The sequence below is a fragment of the Apteryx rowi genome, unplaced genomic scaffold (genome assembly GCF_003343035.1).
Source record: "Apteryx rowi isolate R43461 unplaced genomic scaffold, aptRow1 scaffold_671, whole genome shotgun sequence".
Classification (NCBI taxonomy): domain Eukaryota; kingdom Metazoa; phylum Chordata; class Aves; order Apterygiformes; family Apterygidae; genus Apteryx; species Apteryx rowi.
In genome coordinates this window covers 142,092-163,796 of record NW_020450951.1, presented here as the reverse complement: position 1 = coordinate 163,796, position 21,705 = coordinate 142,092, and the positions used below count along the sequence as shown (strand labels likewise).

The following is a 21,705-nucleotide window of genomic DNA, read 5'->3' as shown; positions in this document are numbered from 1 at the left end:
AGATGACCTGGGCTCCCAGACCCTTGACCACCATCCCCAGAGCTCTGAATAGAGACACTGTATTCTTAATGTCTAGTCACTTTGAGGACTGAGTTAAACTAGTTTCAGAAATTACATCTGCTTCTTGGTCTGCCTCACTGTTTCTGGGGTTTTACGGCAGGTTGTGCGAAGCCATTTACCTTTATAAAATGGTGAAAATGGTACTGACAGCACTGATAGGAAGTAGTATAAAAATATTTAAGTAGAAAATCAGTTGATATTAGTAAAGCTCTCTGAGATTGTTGGATACAGAGATTAATAGGAATGTAGACAGTATTAATATTCACTTTCACATAGATATTTTTCTTTCTTCTTGACAGAGCAGTTGATGCTCTTTCAGACAGCAAAGATTTGGTAGAAGATCTCCTAAAAGGAAAAACTGTGGATTTGTCTTTTCAAGGAATTGATCACTTCAGAAATGAAGTTGGATTTGTGAAGTTGGCAGAAAGTGATCATACAGCTATACTTATGGAAATAGCAGGTACTACTTGTCCATATAGTTTAAGTACTTTAAAGATTTTTCGACAACCTTATAAAGTTGAGCCCTACATGATGATGGAGCACAAAGCTGAGTATATTAGTGTCAATTTAGTCAACATTAATTTACCTTTAACAATTAAAAGGATTAGGTGATGGATTTCCCAGCATAGTTGGAAAGGACACTGATGAATTACAACCAGTTATGTTCCCTCAGATCTTTTTATTTAGTATCTATAAATAACACAGTGCAGATTTGTAGATGGCTACAAAAACTCCACTCTACGTTGTTTTGGTCTAGGTAATGTCTACGGTTTCTCAGCTGATATTTACACTCCTTTCAATTAATGTATTCATACTTACTGACTCTGGGAACTGTATCTTCGGATGCATTTTGTCTAATGCAAAGTTGCATAATTCTCCTCTGTACGTTCACCTTGCTGAGCAAAGCTCTGAGAGACTGAGTGATATTCCTTTTTCCCTTACTGTGGTCTGGGAAGTCTTAAGCTTTGTGTTTCCTTTACTTAGTGTATATCACTCTTAAATCTCAGTGAATTAATTGTAAATTACCATACCTGCATGTATATATGTTTGTGTGTGTGTGTAGATATATATATACACACACACAGGTGTGTATGTATACATATACACATATATATTTATATGCATGTATAGAGTCAAATGTAGCCTTTCTCTGCAGAGCTGGTAGAATAAGGGGAAATCAGGAAAAGGGCATAACTGATCTGCTGGAGGAAGGGAGTTGATTTCCATGCAGCTTTAGCTTGAAGTTTTTCTTGCAGTTGTGGAACCACTCTGTGTGTTGTTCAGTGAGGATTCCCTCCTTGTTATCCAGTGTGTTTGTCTGGCAGTTATGAAGTTACTAAAATGTGTAGCAGGCACATGCTGTTATAGAGGTGCATCCAGATGTTCTCTTCAAGAGCAAAACTCTCAATTCAGTCTGAACAGTGCAGCTAAGACCGCTGTCTTTGCCAGTCAGATAAAATGTGTCCAAAGATACAGTTCTCAGAGTCACTAGGAATATATAAATTAAAAGGAGTATAAATATCAGGTGAGAAACAGCAGATAGTAGCTAGACCAAAACAAAGCAGAGTGGAGTTTTTATATCTGTCTACAAATCCGTCCTTGAGCTATGTTGTTTATAGATATTAAATAAAAAGGTCTCAGAGAACAGAACTGTCTGTAATTCATCAGTGTCCTTTTAAACTATCCCAGCAATTCCAGCTATTCCTTGGAAAGACTCTTTAAAAGAGTTTTTCAGTATTGATGAATTATCTTTTGTGCTCTGAGGAATGTGAGGTCACACCATTTTTTAATAATGCAATAACCCATATAGGACATTTTGCAGAGTAGCAAAGACTGCTGCTGTCACGCTACCTTTTGTGCAGTCCATAGAGAAAAAAATGGAAAAAAACCCCTTACTAATACATTGCTTTCTCTAGCAATTTATTAGTTTAGTTTCTGAAATACCTTTTAAAAATGTTTAGAATTTTTTAACTGGCGTTTTGAAAAAAGGTTGTATAGAAGAGAATGAGAGAGAACTTTTCAGCTTACTAAATTGGTTACGCTGTTATTGGGCAATGCCTTTAAGAAGCAATGCTTTTTAAAATTTTAAGAAGCTCTTGAGAATTATTTCTAAAATTCAGTATCGTAGAAATGGATTAATACTTACAGTTCCAGAGAGGCTTCAGCTGTTGAATAATATTATAATTATTTCAAATATTTCGTTTACCAAGTATTTTTCCAGTCTTTTGGAAGATGTGCTTTCCTTATCCTTGTCTTTGAGTTCATCTTTAGTTTTCTTTTAAAGATGACAGAATATTGTACATACCCTGTTTTATAAACCAGGAGATAATTCATAAACAGGGTTTCCTTTCCATATCTCTTATGAAAGGAGATGAATGTTTTCTGTTAGTGACAGTAACTTTTGATTTTGAGACATTTATAATAAATTATTAAGAACTTCAAAGTAATTAAAGTTGCTAGAGACAGAAAGCTAATTATCTTTTAACTGTAAGAAATAATGAAGGTTGTTATAAATTATTTTCTATTTTAAATTAATTTTCCAGATTTTAATCAGAGTTAGATGAAAGAGAAGATCAGATTTCAACCTTTGTTTTCAGTTAGACACTCATTCACAGTAGACAAACTCACAGTAAGGTCAGAATTTTGCCAGTCTTCATGGGAAGGTAATAGGGAAAGGAGTAACTAAGCCTGATTCCTTCAGTTATAGCACTTGATTTCTCTGTGTCTCAGTTGCCCATCTGTAAAATAAAAACCAAAATTGTTTTCTTTGTAAAGCATACTATTTACTGATACCTACCGGTGAAAATTCTTTGCTTATAGTAAAACTTCAGCTGCATATTTATTATTATTAACTACTGCTTTTTAATAAAAACATTCCTTATCATTTCAGTACTTGTTTCTGTCAGCTGCAGGGATCATTTCTTGGCCTTATGCCTGTCATTTAGTCTCTAGACTTATACAGCAATGATTGTTTCATCTGAATTTAATTCTGAAGTGGGGTAGGAAGCTGAACATTACCAGAAGAAAATGGTATGACTTGAGGATATCCTATCTTAACCTAACTTAACATTCTTATTGACTGTCATAACTGTAAATTCTGAATTGCTGCTGATTTCAGAGTATCTTTTTTGGCTTTCTTGGAAATGCTAGTATCATTTCATAACAGATAACCTGTATTTCATGAGAGCGAATTTAGTTTTTATATTAATACCTACACAAGAAGAAGGTTTTTGCATCTGTAATTATGTGACACTGCAAATTATACAAGTGTGTTTCAAAAATTAGGTTAGTTGCATATTACACCACAGAATATTTGAAGTAGTAAGTGAATTTGGAAAAGGTAATGAATTATTTGGCTAGTCTTTCATTTTAATAATTAAATTGTAAATACTATTTGAAGCTGATAGAACTGAGTAAGCGAATCCTGTATTTAACCCATAGGACTTGCAGATTTTTTCATGGATGGATGGATGGATGATGGAGGTTATATTCTGACCATCAGAGGGAGCCTGTGTTCAGTGAACAAAATAGTTACTCTTCTGTTAGTGCTGATTTACTATTTCGTTTCCTTTTTGTCCTTCATTTTTTTAAAAAATGATGATTTTTTGGATTAAATATTTTAATATAGTTAGGACTGGGCTGGAAAGACATGTAGCATACCTAACTAGTCATCTCCTCTAACTTTAGTTTTCTAAAAGTGATGGGTAGTCTAATCTTGCTAAATAGGTTTTCTTAACAGTCACTAGAGAAAGAGAAATGCATACTTCCTATCTTTTGCTAGAGATACATTACAGCTTTACCCAGGCATAAACTGGTTTAACCACCAAACCAAAGCAGTTCTGCCCCTCTTGTTGTGCTGGGGATTTGTGTGGCCCCATGGGGAATACAGCTGTGGTTAAATTAACCTTTTTTTCCTTTGCCAGCTAGCTTTTAACCTATTCAGTATGCCACTGCAGTTTACTGAAAAACTGCATGAATGTCAACACAAGAGAAAGGGGCAGTGGCAGGCATGGGGCTAGAGAGGAACCATCTCTTTCAGCAGCCATGGTAGTTTATGTGGTTCTTTAAAGATTATGAAACCACACGTTTAGCATCTCACGTGGGGTGAGGTGTATTGCCCTCAGAATCTTTCTCTGTGTTGATTTTAGGGAGCCCAGAGAAATCTTTTAACCTAGGCATTTCAGTTCCAGATGGCTGAGGGTAGAATAAGTGAATTTTGCTTCTTGTCAGTTGTTCTTAAGTCGTTTCATATGAGGTATAAATTGAGAACTCAAAACAGTTAATTTTCCATTAAAAGAACTGATTTGTAAAAAGTGAACAAACAGCTGTTAGTCCAAATCCATAACAGTTTATATTGAAAATGTGCTGCTGTGATATATATTAGATTTTCTTCTTTTAGTCCACGTTTCATTAATTATAGTTCCAAGTAGTATAGGTAGCAGAACTCTCATGGGCTGTGCAGAAATTTGGCTCATCCATAGCAAGAGAAGCATACTTTAAAATTGAAAGTAAGCAGCAGTGTGCAGCTGTCTCAAAAATATAATTATCAAGGTCAGCAAATACTTATATACCAGATCATGTTGACGCATATAACCAGGAGAAAACCCCCGCTTTTTGACTGATTTCATTACAAGATCCAAGATACCTATGCACTGATCATATTAGACCTTAGCACTGTTCATGCTTTCTGCTAGATACTGTGTAGTTTTCTGCATGCAACCTTTTCTAATTAAGCTTTGTCCTGCGTGACAATTTTCTTCGTTTTGGGCCCCTTCACTAAATAAGTGCTGACAGTATTTTTCATTAAAATGTTTGCCCCTAAACAATTACCATTAAGGCCTATTTTTAACACCGGAGAGTTTTAGAAGTTTGTGTTTCCAGCAGGGAATAGTTATTAAATACAGTGTGCTCTTGAACTTAATGCACCCATGTAACTAACAAAGTACTAAATGCTGTGCCATTACCAAATCTCTTAGCTCACCCTTTTTTTTGTGTATCACATGGCAAGTAAAAGAGCCTGAAATAGATATGTAAGAGCATGGAGCTGGGACAGACACCTGGGCTAGAGCAGTGTTGCAGTGTCTTTCTTGCCCTTTGACTCTACTGCACATATTCAGGCAAGGTCTTGACATTTTGATCAGCAGTTTGGAAAAAGTCCGGAAGAAAGGATGGAAAAAAAATCTTTTCCGTTTGCTGAGTAAAATGTGATTCAACTCTATAATAAAGGCATTTTCAGAAGGTACAGAGGGCAAATTTGAAGGGAAGATTAAGAGTTTAATAGAAATGAAGTCAGGGCCACAGGAATTAAGTGGAGGGCCTGCTCATAAGGCAAGAGCRAAGGAAACTGTACAGGAGGATGTTGGCATTTACAGACCAGGTAATTAAAAAAAAAAAAAAAAAGAAAACTGATTTTCTGCTGTGCAGTCACATGGAATTGGAAGTAAAGCTTTAAATCATTGCAAGTAACTTGTTTAATTAGTAGGGAGATTGAAATATCTTAATTTGTCATAGTATTTTATCTTTGCATCTGGACATTCATTATGGGTTTTATTCTTACCATAATTTTGTGTGACAGAGATAAAACAAACTAACTATGTGCATGCCTGGCTTTGAATCTGCAGTTTAATTTCTCCTTTTTGATAGTTATAAGATATTTTTGAGTGTTAACACTCAAAAATTTTTGAGTTCTGTTTATACAGAATGCATATGATAATGGGGAAACTTGAATGTGACTAAAGGCTGCTGAGCACTGCTGTATTATTTAATGAAACTGAACATGGTGTTCACTACCTTGATTGCCTTCATTCCTCTAAAACTCCCATTAGTGATCTCAGCTTTTGTTTTTTAATGCTAAAAATGGAAAGCCCCGTGGCCCTCTGAATGCAAGGGCAGCAAGTGCTTTTGGATTTCAGTTACATTATTACTTACTGCCAAACACTGAACAGTAGCTATGACAAATACCTTATTAAAATGGAGCAGTAAGATATGCTTTTGCTGTTTAAAAGAAGGTACTTTCACCTACTGCTTGTGTGATAGTGGTAAACACTCAGAAAGTTTTGGAATGAATTAAAGCTGATGAGAGAACTGAGATTCATCAAGAAGTCCCACATAAGCTTGTACTTCAGCCTAATACTTTGAGTCTTCACAGCAGCCTTGTTCATGCTGTAAGGTTTACCTTTACGAGTTTGCATCCAGGCGAACAACTGGGGATTGCTTGCTCCACTGCTCCTTGGATTGGATTTTAGGAATGAGCACATCTTTCTTCTATATACCTGTATGAGGCTCGAGAGTAAAGAACAGCCCACGCATACTGCTGATACATGGTTGAAATAGCCATATATCTCACTGATACATAGTTAGTGGTATGGTACAGTGGCAACTCACTGTACAAAAGCCTGAGCCATATATAACCAAGTAACAGTGGAAGAACCATTGGAAAAATTGTCTGGACTCTTGCCTACCAGTAGGCAAAGTGTAAACCTAGCTATTTGCGGAGAAATGCTAGTAGTGATGGGTGTGTGTGTGTGTGTAAAAATAGTCATTTTTTGTGTGGAGAAGTGAAAAGCAAGGCCTTTCCTTTTCTTCTGTCCTGCAGAGAAGCATCCCCAGCACCATGAGGTAGGGTGAATTTGGCTTAGCCAGCAGTCTGTTTCATCAGAGTTTGGGAATTGCTGAGCTGTTTAGGAGTCGAGAGTTCTTTTTGTCAGGCAGCAGTCAGAGATACTCCTCAATCTGATACTGTCCTTCGTGACAATCTTACAGTAAGGTGGTAGAGAGTGTGGTGCTTGATGCAGTGTTTGATTATATATTCATAACATGAATTCTAAAATCAGCTTTTTAATGTATTCACCTCTAGTGATTTATAATTGCAGTTGTGAAAAATCTTAGTCTCTGAAATAGTTGATTTAGAATTCTTCACTGCTTGGAAAGAGGCCTTGTGAGGCTTTGTGAGTGCTTACGCTCTGTACTATTAGTGAAGTCAGGATGATCAGAAGAGCTTCTTTGGAAAATTCAAACTTCAGCTAATTGATAGACAACAAAATATTCTTTAAGAAGTTACAAATTTTAATGTGATATATTGAAGTTATAAAAAGTGTAAGTGATCTATGCTTAGCTTCATCTGTGCTTTCAACTTTAAGTGTAAGAGAGAGAAGTAAAGTTTTTTTGATAAGGAGACAAACCATTGTTTCTAAATTCTAAATTTTTAAATTGAGGGAACATGGTTTAGAGACAAGCAGAAAATAATAGACTGGAAGAAAATGTACATGCATAGTATAGTAGTCTTCTGTATTGTATTTCTAATGAAATCTGGGAAAAGAAAATGGCTGCTTGTATTACAGAATATGGCTGCGTGCACTTTTTTTACGAATCATTCTATATTGATCTAGCTGTTGAATTTTTTTGGCCTTTTCAGTGTAGAGCTGTTCTGAGTAACTTTAGTATATCACATTTCAAGTCTAATTATGGGGAAACAGTTGTCTAACAGATTCAGCTGCATCCAATGTAAGAGATGCAGATGACATTCAGTAATTTTGACATTATAAAAATAAGACACAAAATGGTATTGTAGAGTACTTCAAATTGCATAAAAGATGGCCTGAAAGCAGTCCAAAAATTTGTTCCAGGAAGTCATTAAGCTTGTAAAAATAGCCTTAACTTTTCTAGGTTATACTTTGAAGCTGCAAACATTGGTCAGCCTGAGACTAGTACAGGATCTGGCTTGATTTTCAGTCTAGCTAATAATGTTTGAGGAAAAGAAGTCAGATCCTCATTTGTGAAGACCCATGGGCTTTGTCTGTCTACCATTCTTGTCACTGGCCTCTAACTTGTTTCAGCTCAGGCAATTCTCATCACAGACTTTCACCATCATGTATTTGCTCAGTCTTCAAATCCACTTTCATGCTGTCCCTTAAGCCTGGAACTTTCCCTTGCTCGCAACAGCAATGCTTCCTTCCCCAGTTCTTTTAAAACCCATCTTGTGAGCACTTCTTCAAAGGACTGCATAGATATTAATAGCATTACATTATCATTTAATCTTCCTTTTCTTCTTTTTTTCCCTTTATTTCCTCTTATTTGTTTTCATTTTCGTTACCTTTGGAGAAAGGAATGTTATAGTAATTATGTTGCAAGTCACCTTACCCAGTATAATGTCACCTTTTCCCTAAGTGTGAAATCCTACAAGGCTGGGACTATCTGTAGTACTAGCGAGTGGGGCTAATCTCTTGAGCCTGTGATGTTTAGTAACAGTCTAGGTCATGACAAAGGTGTGGGAGAAGGTCAAGTCTGACCACCCCGGGAATGTGCATGCATGCACACATAGATACATTCAATTTAAACCTGCAATCTTTCTCTAAAGTTATGTTTTCTTCCCTCTCTGACCCAGTTTTTTTTTTTCTTGATCAGAATTGCAAGGTATTAAAAAAAAAGATTAAATTTGGAAAGTTAAATAGAAGCCGATATTAAATGAAGTCGTTTATTTATCACAAAATGAAGACATGCAGGCCATTTGCTTACTATTCCACATTGTAAAATGTAGGTGCCCTATTCTTCCATTATAGCACACATCTATAGTATCATATGATCAGCCTACCCTGTTGGAAAAAAAAGTGTTTAAAATCCTGTGATCAGATGTGCATGGGCAAACTACTGATCTAACAGAAAGCTCTTGTGGAGTTAGGGGGACACCCTTAGAAATGCAGATCTCCAGCAATACAGATCTCAATTGCAGAAGTGGGAGATAAAACATGATGGCAAAATTGAGCCTTTAGCGGAGCAATAAAGACCACGAGACTCAGTCCACGAGACTGAGTCAGAGTATCACAGGGTAGCATAAACCTGTTTTTAATGATACTAACCCTTTGCTGAAACACTGAAGTCAATGAGTCCCCAAATAATGCAATTAAGAGAACCAAACAAAAGGAACCAGAAACTGGATTTGTTACAGAGCATTTTAATTTTAAATAAATATAACACTTTATTCAGCACATTGTTTAGCCTACCAACATCAGAAAGTAAGCTGGCCACTGGATGCATGGAAATAGATGCACGGCATTACTAAATGACTTAATTTGAACTTCCATATCTCAGTTTGTTAGAAGCAGCAAACATTTATTTATTTATAGTCTTCCGTTTTGATGTGTTAATCTGTTGTTCAGTAGCATTTTTGTGCACACCTGCACAATAGCTTAACAGAGATTCAGAATGTAAGTTTAGAACTACGTTTCCCATGGACACAATTTAAAATAAGTATACAAGTAAGCAAGCTATACTTGCATATAGATATGTATATAGATGTATAAATATGGATATATATATTCATATATTGTATATATTATAAAGAGAGGAATAAAAGCACAGAAAGGCATAATAATTGTCCAGCATGACACAACAGGTTAGTTTCATGTGCGGGAAGGAAATCCAGATCAGTTGTTGATTAAGGTTTTAATACAAACCAGAGAGAGAACCCTCACAGCTCAATTTAAAATCCTGCCATTCACGTAATTAAATATTGGTCCCCTTCTTCATCATTGTTTTCTCAATATTTATCACAAAAATTGTGATTAAAATTTGGTCGTTGTTACTCCGTTGACTCTTAGAGTGTAGTATATTACTGGGTAGTATAATAATAATTGCAAGAAATAAATTCAGATGATGAAGGGACGGAGAGGCCAAAAGCAATAGACTGAAACCAAATCTTAATGTACTGACTGCCACAGTAGCAAGCAATTGTTTATTCTGTGTTTTGAGCAGTGTATTACGGAATTGCCTGGATTTACTTGGCTATGGGTAAATGTGACTCTAGTGCTGACAATTTACTTTGTCATACCCCCAAATTCTCTTCTGTCCAGCTGTCCATATTTCCAGCAGGGAGCTAAGTCCAGCTTCAAACAGGAGGCTGAAGAGCTTCATGAGCTCTCTACAAATATTCATCTCTGTTCAAGTGAAACACATCAGCTTCACTGTTTTCAGACTTCTGTTCTTATGCAGAAGGGAGAAGCAAAGTTGTTTTAATATAGTATATGTTCTGCCCCAGAGATAAAAGGCAAAATTCCAACTTCTGATAGGTAATTTTTGGAATCTGTGATACTAATACAACCCCTATTACTATTGTATAATGCTTTATAGTTTTTAATGTGGCTGTACTTTGAGCATCCCTATGAGTTAGAAAAAAAGGATGGGCCCTTTCTTTTTTGTTAAAAGTATCAGTATCTTACAAGTGGGGAATGAAGGTTGAAAGAGAATATTCAAGTGAGCCTGTCTAAGAGATGGCATTTGGGTCATTAATTTCCTTGGTTTCTTTCAAAATCCCAACCTCTGTTGCACAGACAGTGGAGTCTAAGGTTATATATAGTATGCAGTAGAGAATAAGAAGTGAATTTTGATCTTCTGGTACCAAGTGAGTACTCTGAGCTTCATTTAAAACTTTTTTTGGCAAAGTAACACACAAACTTATAAAATCTCTTCTTATGTATGATTTCAAAGTAGCTCACATAAATATTTACTATAGCAAACATGAAAAATGGTAAGAGCAAGGACTCAGGAATGATATTTGTTGCAAGAGTATGAACTGGCAGACTTGTGCTATCCAGCTTTATGTGCCTGTGTTCCACCTTCTGTGGGCCTTCCCTATTTTTTCAGCCAGCTGTGCTGTTCACTTCCTAGTGCAATGCATTTCCTTCCAGGTGGGGAAAAAAAGAAAAAATAGCTCTTTCTGTTACAGCTGAAATATCAAGCCGAAAAAATAATTCACTTGAATGCAAATATATCATTATAGTAAGAGCTGATTAAATTCAAGCAATAGGATTAATTTTTTCCTATTTTGATTTTTAGCTCAAGGATAGTATGAGTCTGTTAGACTTACAGCTAATGAAAACTAGAATGTGCATTTATAAAGAAAGAAAAGGTTTTGCAGTTTTCCTGCTTTCCAGTAATAGAAATATATTCTACTTATCACAGTATTAATTTTGCCACAGGTTTTATCAATTTTATCTCAAAATTTTTTTCAAAATGTCAACAAAATATTTTCATTCAAAGTGTTTCAGATAACAGAAATAAGGAGCATAGTTCAAACATTATACTGAAATGAAACATTACATGGTTCTGGGTGGATGAGTTGGGAAATAGTAAACTAGGTCAGTGTAGTTGAGTTGCTTTGGCCTTGGCTGTAGACATGTTTGTCTATAGTTTATATATTTTTGAAAGTATGCTTTCAAAATAGGAAATGAGCTTGAAAGGCAACAGTGAAGCTTAAAAAGACATAACAAAACCCATCCAACTTCAGCGTATCTGGTCTGTTCTCAAACTGTGACATGCAAGTTCAAGGCCAAGTTTTATAGCTTTCAATCAGAATTCCTTTCATCTGAAGTGGGGGATTACCCAAATACAGATGATAGAATTCGGCAAAGAATAGTGTTTTTGAAGACAGAAAATTCTGTTATATTTTCACTTTTCCAGAAGTTTGCAAAACTCTTTCAATGATAATAACTGCTGAACAATTTTAATGTGAAGTTCCTCATCTGATAGCAAAAGCAGACATTAGCACGGATTGCTTTTTAATACTCTTTGTTTTAATAAAGCCATATTTGTGACCCTTATTAGCTACAAATATAAGAATATTTTCACATGAAGTAACATATACCTTTGAAGTTAACCAGAAATCTCTCTGCTGTTTAGTACTTATCATCTTGTTTTTTCATGTGGAGTGGCTGTGACTCGTATTACAGTTGAAAGCACATTTTTAAGCATTCTGTCATATACTATCTTGGTGCCTCTATATTTTTATTCACCCTTAGAGACTATAAAGAAGATATTTCAAGAAAAGGGCATCTTGGCAGGAGGAGACAGAGCTTTTAAACCCCATCTGACCTTCATGAAGCTGTCAAAATCACCAAAGCTACGTAAGGAGGTGAGCTCACATTTCATACTGCTCAGCAACAATCCAGGAAGTTTAATTTGGAGACAAATTAATATAGCTTATGCTATAGCATCATAGTTTTTACTTCTCTGTAACCAGCTGAAAAGGTAAGACTTTAAAATATTAATACTTTAGAAAAAATAGTTAGTAAATTTACCATATAAACAGTGTAGTCCTGTGCTTACTGTAGGTTACTACTCTTGGTATTCTCAGAACAGTCAAATCATGATCTGTTTTCTTCTGTGAAACTGTCCAAGGCCAAAGGATGAAAGTGCTCATTCAAAATTAAGGAATTAATATTAGGATATAGGTTACGTACTCACAAAAGGCTGTCACAGTGTATGCAAGAAACTTGTTTGGATAATTTTCTTTTGTTACTGTATGGGAGAAAATATATAAGTAAATAATAGAATTCATACTTGAATTGTGCACAATATGCAGACTGTCATTTTTCTCTTGATTGAATAAATGCTTTGGTGAATTCCAGAGTAACGATGAAACACATATTCTATATTCTCTCTTACAGGAAATTATTTCTTGACTATTTATTAGCTTTGTTGGCAAGAAGAATACACAAATACATAAAAGTAAGATATAACAACTGTAATGAGAAATATATAAAAGTAATGCTAATATATCCAGATTCTAATTTCTCACTAATGTAACATATATATTGTATTGTTTAATATATGGTATATCTATATAGAATTTATTTACTGTCACTGTGTAGAATGCTTTGTGACCCTCTACAGAATGTTGGAAGGTCAGAAAAGTAATTGTCAGAAGAAATATCTTTTAAAAAATAAGAATAAATTAAAATATATAATGTAACCATTTTAAATTTAATGTTTTTCCCTTAATAACAAATCTTAAAGAAAAATAGTTACAAATTGCATTGGAAATAACCAAACTTAAAAAAATACTAAAGGTGCAAATTTTAATTGTGAAATCAGTTGGAAGCAGTGAAATTTGAGATACATCAAAAAACTTTGAGGGCATAACACATACTCACTCTGGAACAGAAATAAGGACTTGTCTACAAGTTGTAGGTTATGTCATAGCTCTTAAGATTGTAAACACACATAAACTTTTGCTTGTATTAAGTATTGACTTACTTTTAAAACACTCATTTTAAAAAGCCACGGCTTTTCTTCTTTTTTTTTCTTTTTTTTCTTTTTCACATTTATCCACCTTGCATGAACTATTGGCCAGGATATATATTTTTTATGTAATGATATTCACTGCTACTGACAGAACCAGGTCAATGTCATTCCAAATCATCTTCCTTAGTCCTCCATAATGCTGGATAATGTGTATAGTATTCTTAAGATACAATGTATAGAAAAATATGATATATTAAATAGCTGTAAATTATTTTTGGGGGAATATTTCCTTGCCAACCCCTTGTCTGGGTTAAGCATCAGTCTTTACAATCATTTTTTGTTTCATTGTGTTCATGCATATAGTGAGATAGTTTCATGTATTTACTGAAAATATAATAAATAAAAGCATAAAACAAAAGGAATAACTATTTTATAGTACTTTTTGACATAATGTTTAATTGCATTATCAGATAATACAGCAGTATGAAAAACAAAAAGGGGGAGTGGAGGAAAACTACACTAGGAAGAGCATATAAAAGAGCAAACAGAACAAAAATAGAGTATAGTTAACAGCTGTAGTTTTATAACTGTACTACCTTTTTAAAAATGTGAGTTTTCTAACTTGAAGCAATAATCAGTTAAGCCACCCTCCTCATAATGACATCTAAATTCTACTGTAATTTATTTTTTTGGGAAAATGAAAAAAAAGGTTTTTTTTCAAACCTTAATGTATGTGTAAGCTTTTTTGAGATGCATATATTCTGAAAAATTTTTACTTTCCTGAAGTGTTACTGATATTTACAGAGAAGAGTTTGAGAATTCAAAATGAATAAAAATCTCAAGAAATCACCTTTCCACTTTGAAGGCATATTAAGCTAAAAACAGAAGAAATGTAAGTGCAAAAAACTTGAATAGTAATTAATAAAGAATAAAAATTTGAGATAGATTGGGTGAGAAAGCTATCTATGAGTTATTGTTTCCCCTTCAGTTTCTCAGGTTAGGGAAAGAACTTAACTGCTCAGAAGTGGGAGCAGCTTATTCTTCATGCTCAGCTGGACATTCCTGAGATCAAATGCATGTAGGGAAAACCTCCCCAAAATCAGAAGGTACTGTTTACCAGTGGGTATCCTTGTGGAAGGAGATTAAGTGAGATAATTTCCTTGCACACGCTCAGCCCTTCCACAGTCGATTGTTGGGGTTATAAGAATCTTGGGTTAGTATCATGTCTTCTGTACAAAGAACATAGTGAAACATAATTAAAGAAGTAATTTTTTTTGCACTGGAAGATAGTATTTCTATTCCTGCTCCCCTCCCTAGCTTGGTATATGACAGTAGGTCAGTCGCAACCCCTCTGTTTTTCATTCATCCAGACTGTTACTTTTTCAGGGAGTGTTGTAAAGCATACTTGATAAATGCTGTATGACATTTTGAGATTCTTTGATACCTAGTGCTGACAGAACTGCAAATACTATGAAATGGTTTTCATAAATAGAAGATGACTGACAGCTGAATTGCTCTGATGGCATCTACTTAATTAGTAACCCATATATCTTTAGCCCAGACAGAGATTGACAAGGAAATATGCCAAAAAATATAATTGATGGATATTTAATGTATGGTATTCTTCTATACAGTATATCTTTAGCATGCTGTATGTATAATGAGTAAATGAGAATATATGAGGAGTAAAAATCTGTTTGTAATTGCAACACTTACAAGTGTTTTACAAGGCCATATTCACTGTTACCTTTCAGCTGCAGTGGTATTATTGTCAAGATCCTGGATATTACTGTGCAGACAGTATTATTATAATTTAATTGGAAATAGCAGTAATTGCATGATTCAGTAATTTATTCTTGTATTCTTATGTAAATTGTGTTAAACTTTTGTCACTGTTCTAGTTTCATATCAAGATAGAATAAGTTACTTATTTTGTAGTATTAGCACATCATAAAGAAGAAAATTCTACACTGAGTCAAAATCAAAGCTCTGTCAGAATTAAAATCTTTTTGATGTGCAGTCACTCATATTCATCTTTTTGCCATCATCCACTAGGCATACCAAACAGATAAGATGCTTAGTGCTGATAATTGTAAAGTTAATTACTTTTTTCTCATATAAATTTTCTTTCACATTATGTGACATTAATATATTTGGCAGCTTGAAATCAAATACAGCCCAAGGAAAATGTAGCTGGTGTCTTTTATTAGACATTCTGTAAGCAGTTATAGGAAGTTTTGACAGTCAGACAGTAAGTTAGCCATCTAATGTCTATTCTGTCTTGTTTAGACGTGAAAGTTCAGGCAGTTAACCCATTGCAGGAAAGGTTGTTAGTTCTATGTTAATTATATATCTGCTCTGCTGCATCATGAATTTATTCATGAATATCTGTTGCATACTCATTCATCACATGCTGTTTTCAGTAAAGATCATTTGCACCGGCAGGAGAAGTTGAAAGGGAGTCCTTACCTTCTGGTATTGTTCCTTTAACCCCAAGTTTTACTTAATACTTGAAAATAGAATGTAAAATGTCAATTTCTATCTTACATCCCTAGTATAGTTTTCAGTTTCCTAGACTTGTAATTTTGTTTTTTATTTATACTCATATGGTATAGATATGTAGTCTTCACATACAGAACCTTAATGAGAAGAGAGTGATTCTCCTCAGTAAAACCAAATCACTTCCCCTGTTTATCCCTCTGATTCTGACCGCCAACATTCTTTTTATAATAATTCTTGGCATCTCTGCCATTTTGGACAGAAATGCGGGTATAAGAAGAGCCACAGAGATCATTGAACTTCTCTGTTTGGTTTATATTGTGACAACTGTTACTTGCTGGCCCAGGAGTTGGGAGCACATACTTATTTAGAATCTTTTGATGCTGATCCTAAAATGGCTGAAACAATCACTTTGGTGATACAAAGCAATAAACACTTTGGTTTCGCAATCTCATGAGAACAGTAGAAATGTTTTGTGATTTTTCTACTTTTTTTTTTTTAATCTTAAGATCTAAACAATAAGCAGGGGCATAAACTAGTTTCAGGTGATCCAACAACTGGAAGAGAATGCAACATCTTTGAGTTTCAGTCTTCCTGCTTTGGTAGCACTAAATGAAATACCGTATCTCAGACATACATAGCTACAGGACTTGTTTTAAACAAGAAAAAGAAAGGACATATACTACAAACATTTTTTTACAAGCTAAAATATGGTGTGAGGTGTTAGCCATAGTGATTATTCTTTTAAGATACCAAACTCTCCTACTGAACATGGTAGATACCATGTAATCCATGCTCATGAACATACCTCTGTTACAGAACTGAGGCTGCAGAAGGCAGCACCTCTTTACGCATGAACTCTTCTAAATCCACACAGGGATCATCAAGGTCTAGGCAAAGAAACTTTTCCACAAGAGACTTGCATCTTTCCATCTGGTCCACTTTTGAAGGATGATCAATACATTCGATAGCTTTTCCACTGCGAATCAGTTCTGATACTTCCACTCCTCTTTCAATAATTTTGGCTGGCATTCCAGCTAACGCAGCAATGTTGGCAGCATGACTAACAGTGGATATGCCCTGTTTGACCTGATAGAAGAAAATCAACTCGTCTCCATCTTGGTGGGTCTCCATGGTCAAGTACTGCAGAAGAGGTGTGTCAGGCAGGAGTTCTAGCTGCATTAAACTGTGAAAATTAGTAGAGACAAAGACCTGTGGACACTGGGTTCCTTGACTGATCCAGTACCTCAGTACAGCAGCTAGAAGGGAGAGGCCATCCATTGTGTTGGTCCCTTTGCCAAACTCATCAATAAGTACCAAGGACCTCTCTGTAGCATTGTTTACTGCTTTGGCAACCTGGTTGAGATCAATCATGAAAGTGGAGAGTCCTACCGAAACTGATTCCCTACTGTGGATTCTGGTGTAAATTCCATCGATTGCTCCAATCTCAGCTTCTGCTGCAGGGACGTAACTGCCAATTAGAGCCATGAATATTATAAGACCTACTTGCTTTAAGTAGACACTCTTTCCAGATGAATTGGGCCCTGTGATGATCTTTATTCGTCCAGTAGCCTCGCCACTGTTCACAGGATTGGACACAAAAGTCTTTGCACATAGTTCCATAAGTGGATGCCTTCCATCCTTGATGTGGAAGCCATGGCGGTGAATAAATTGTGGCCGGCAGTAGGCATTCTCCCGGGCCATCACTGCCAAAGCTAGCAGCACATCTAGGTGTGCTGTATACTCAATCACACTGTTAAGCACTTCAGACTTCTCCAGGATCTTTGTCTGTAGCTGGTGCATGATAAGTGTCTCCTGGTCCCTTATCTCACAGTGCAAGTCACCCAGCATGCTGTCTAACTCCTTTGTCCTAGCACTTCTGTAATGCAGTTTATCCTCTGACAAGAACATGAAGTCCAAGCCTTCAATTTCAAAGTCACTCTTGTCCACCATAGTTGGTAGCCGTGGAATGGAGAGAAGAAACCCAATCAACGGAATGTAGATCACACAACAGGAAGGAATATGATTGTCCAAGGTCTCCAATTCTTTTCGGGCCACTTCTGTAAGAAAGTCTGGCAGTCCCATTAGCTTTCGTTTCTTTTCATCAATGGTGGGATCCACGTTCGGTCTAACAGTGAAGCGGTTCTCTGAGATGCTGCCTTCAAAGTCCACGACTTTGCTGATTAGGCTAGCAATGTAGTGCAGATCATCAGTGAAGACATGTGAAATAGTCTGAAAGAGTTCAATAGTACTGGGCAGAGAACGACATGTGTCTCTGAGGCACACTGCACTGTACACTGTCTTGTAGAGTGCTTGCCAGTCACTAACTTTTGTGTAGGAAAGGGTCATTCTTTTTAGAATAAGAGGCACATTTTTTATATTCTTGAGGCAATCTTGAAGGGTGAGGACTGTTTCATGGTTCTGAGCCAGTAGGAAGAAGTGGATAACATCTAGCCGTTTGTTTAGCTCTGTCAAGTTCCGAGTAGGTCGCGTAAGCCACAGCTTCAGCAGTTTTTCTCCCCACTTACACCTGCAACGGTTTAAAATCCCATATAAACTGAATCCTTCTTTTAATCCACTGGACAACTTGTACACAGAAGGATGGATATCACTTTTAAATATCTGCAGGACACAGTAAGTGTCTTGGTCCATATTCACAATATCTGACAGCACAAACTTTTTAAAGGCCAAAATAGGAACTGCAACAGTGCTTTCTTCTAGCTCAACTCCAACCCTTCTCCTGTCCAGGAACTTCAGGAGTCCTCCTAGTGCTCGTATCATGAGTGGGCTCTCAAAAGGAATGATTGAGGACAAGTAGAGAATTTTCTCTGTTGTGGTCATATGAGATGGGATAAATGGAAATTGCCTAGATAAGATCCGTTGCTTGCTGACTTCTAGGTCAAAATCTATATTGGGAAACAGGACAATTTCTGGTTTTCTTGTATCTTTATCATCAGCAGTATCCCTTAGGTTGGTCAGGAATTTGGCAATATTCTGGTCCTGTTTTGCACTGGTCACTATGCATTGAGGAAGAACTTCCCCAATCACTTTCTGCAGTAGTTTGAGGTCTTCGTTATCAGGTGTGTCAGGCATGAAGTAAACTGAGCAATCTTCTGTGTCGTAGTAAGTGATTGCAAGCTGCCCCGCAAACCACAAAACAGACATATGTGCCTCAGAATGCTCTTGATCCTCTTCTTGTTCAGGCACAAGCAGTGGTGGCAAGATGGCTGATGTGGCACTCATTCTGTTGGAGAAGGATATTTTTGTTCACAGCTCATCCAAAAAGTCCTGAGAACAGGACTGTAATTAACAACAGCAGGTTAACACTTATTCTTCTAACCCTGGAGAAACTAAGGTGCTACTAGGAATTAAAGACATTGGTTGTTACCAGTTCAAGTGAAAAGATGTAGCCAAAGCGACAGCAGCATATTGCTTCCAGGCAAGCACTGTAACTGAGCTTCTACCAGCAACGTTGGGGTAGTTTCATATGGTTCTTATGTATCCTTTATTTTAGTAAGTAGTGTCTTACCCTTCAAACCCTTCACAAGGCTCTTTGAATCCTTCTGTTACCCACTTGGTGTTGCAACCCATAGTGTGAGAAACATAAAACCACCTTTTGGTGCTGAGCTGAAAGTTCAGCCATAATAGGTCCTGTCTGTCTTTAGGTTGCATAGATTGTGATTAATCTAGTCTCATACCTAATATCTAATCCAAACTGGTATCCAGTATCCTGCTGGGATTGTAGTAGACTATGGAAACAACCCTGTAAAGGTAAAATCTCACTTAGTCAGCCTTCTGCTGATGATTAAGGGATTGGAGCATCTCCCATGTGAGAGGCTGACAGAGCTGGGATTGTTTAGCCTGAAGAAGAGACGGCTCAGGGGGGATCTTGTCAATATGTATAAATGCCTGATGGAGGGGAGTAAAGACAGAGCCAGACTCTTCTCAGTGGTACCCAGTGAAAGGGCATGAGACAAGAGACGCAAATTGAAACACAGGAAATTCCCCTTACATGTAGGAAAAGGCTTTTTTACTGTAAGGGTGTCAAACACTGGAACATGTTGCCCAAGATAGAGTCTCCATCCTTGGAGTTACTCAAAACCTGACTGGAGACAGCCCTGAGCAGCCTGCTCATGTGAGCAGGGCGGTTGGACTGGATGATCTCCAGAGGCCCCTACCAACTTTGGCGGCTCTGTAATTCTTAGTTGTCGTTCAGAGAAGTGTGCTGCACAGCTTCACTGTATGTATGCCCAAATACCCATAAATACGATCATGTGTATGCACATATATACATATGCATATAAAATCATTTTTCCTCAGAGGAATGGGATATCCACATGTACCAACTGCAGCTGCTCACAAAGATGCAGCAGCAGAAGCTGGTTGTCCGTTCAGTGTCCTATCCCTGTATATATGCAGCACCTCTGCATAATGCCAGCTTCTATACAAATATACAAAGCAGTGTTTCAGGGATCAATGATAATTACCCTCACACCCCCTGCTGCTTCCTCTCCTCCTCCCATTTCTTCCTCTTCCCATTTCTTCCTCCCCTCCACTCACCCTCCTCGCTCACGGACTGGGCAGCTCTTCTCAGCTGCTGCTGCTACTAGCAGGCCAAAAGTTTGTTTATCTCGCCCTCCTGTCTTCCTTTCCTTCTCCTACCTGCTGCTTAGTAGTCCATGTGTTCAGCCCCTCGCCCGGGCCAGATCCTGTCAGGAAAGCACCGCGCTCGGCCCCTGTTGGCACTGCTTTCCACAGCCAGGACATTGCAGCCCTGCCCGCACCACTGCCTAGCAACCGCCTGCACCGCTGCCTAGCAACCACCCACACCGCTGCCTAGCAACTGCCCTCACTGCTGCCTAGCAACCGCCTGCACCACTGCCTAGCAACCACCCGCACTGCTGCCTAGCAACCACCAGGGGCAGGGAGACAGCCCTCACAGCCCAGCCCGCCTTGCTGAGGGGGCCCCACCAACCTCCCCCGAGAGCAACCCCCTGCCTTCATGCAGGGAATCAGCCCGAAATCTCCTTTCTAGTCCTCCCAGCTGAACGGAGCAGCCCCGTCCTCAGGGCTCCCGCTCCTCCAGGTGGTCTGCGGGCTGGGCCTGCTCCTGCCTCCTTCCGTGGGAGCTGCTTACTACCTCCGTCCCCTGCCCCCCACAGAGCCCCTCACTGAGAGGAGAGGAGATGGCGGTCAGGCAAATAGAGGATGGAGGATGGCCCTGTGAGCAGCCCGGCCCACTAGCCAGCAAGAGCTGGACGTGTGGTGCTGGCAGATGGGCATGGGATGGGCATTTCTGTTGCAGGTCTCTGAGCCATGGGTGCTGAAGCTGCTTCCCATCGCTGTTGGGGCACCTCACTTTGCTGCTGTGTTAATGCTTCTCACCCCCCTGCCTGTAATCGCACACAGGGGCAAGTGCTGCCCGGCCAGCAGGTAACAGCAGCCGCAGTGCCTCCATGCAGCTGGAGGATATACCTGCAGGCTGGTGACGGCAGCCTCCACGTTCCCCAGCTGCACGCGGAGGATGTGCAATGACGCATGTGACAGGGCTACCAGATAACGGCTCCTTGGTGCCTTGCCAATCTTGCAAGAGTTGCACATGCAACACTGCTTTCCAGGCCTGTGCTGCTGTGTCCCATTACAGATATATTTTTGTTACAGCACTTCTCCAAGGGGTAGGTGTCTTCCTTCTACCCCTGCAGCACACTGGAGGCGTTTCCAGTAGCCTCTCAAGTGCTCCATTTCTCACTCTTGCCCGATTAGAGCGTATCGCCGTAATCAGCCTCTATAGCTTTCCCATGTGGGAACAACTCTTCTGTTTCATCTCCACTCTTCCAGACCCTTTGAAATAGGAAATGAGCTGCAACCTTCCCACAYATCTGCATTGTTTCATCCTTTTGCTTTCAGCATCTTATTGCAACCACTGCAAACAGCGCTCCATAAATTGCTTCAAGATACTAAAAATACCATCCAGTGTTCCCATGACTGCTTTTCCAAATATCTCTCAGTAGTACGTCACAAGCAGAACTTGATTCCTGACCATTCAGGGTTTGATTCACACATTACCAATCTGTTTTTGACAAGCAGCATCCCTGCCTTTGCTGTTTATTCTGGAGCATGAAATGGTGA

At 37.9% G+C, this 21,705-nt stretch overlaps 2 protein-coding genes across 21 annotated transcripts in view; one reads left to right on the top strand and one right to left on the bottom strand.

Annotated features, from left to right (window-relative positions):
- Nucleotides 1-21,705, top strand: part of AKAP7 (A-kinase anchoring protein 7) — a 98,972-nt gene that overhangs the window by 21,517 nt on the left and 55,750 nt on the right. For all 20 annotated transcript variants that reach the window (XR_003256644.1, XR_003256646.1, XR_003256645.1 and 17 more), the window contains 2 exons: nucleotides 360-520; nucleotides 11,853-11,965. Coding sequence is in view for 16 of the 20 variants with exons in the window: in XM_026085707.1 (XP_025941492.1) it covers nucleotides 360-520; nucleotides 11,853-11,965 (274 nt within the window). In the remaining 4 variants the exon portion in view is untranslated. The remainder of the gene's footprint in view (nucleotides 1-359; nucleotides 521-11,852; nucleotides 11,966-21,705) is intronic.
- Nucleotides 16,390-18,819, bottom strand: MSH5 (mutS homolog 5). Its single transcript, XM_026085705.1, has one exon. It carries the CDS (start codon nucleotides 18,817-18,819, stop codon nucleotides 16,390-16,392), a length of 2,430 nt encoding a protein of 809 aa, XP_025941490.1.

Bases quoted from the DNA above. Each gene is read 5' to 3' on its own strand.
- MSH5 (XM_026085705.1), bottom strand. From the start codon at position 18,819: ATGAGTGCCACATCAGCCATCTTGCCACCACTGCTTGTGCCTGAACAA.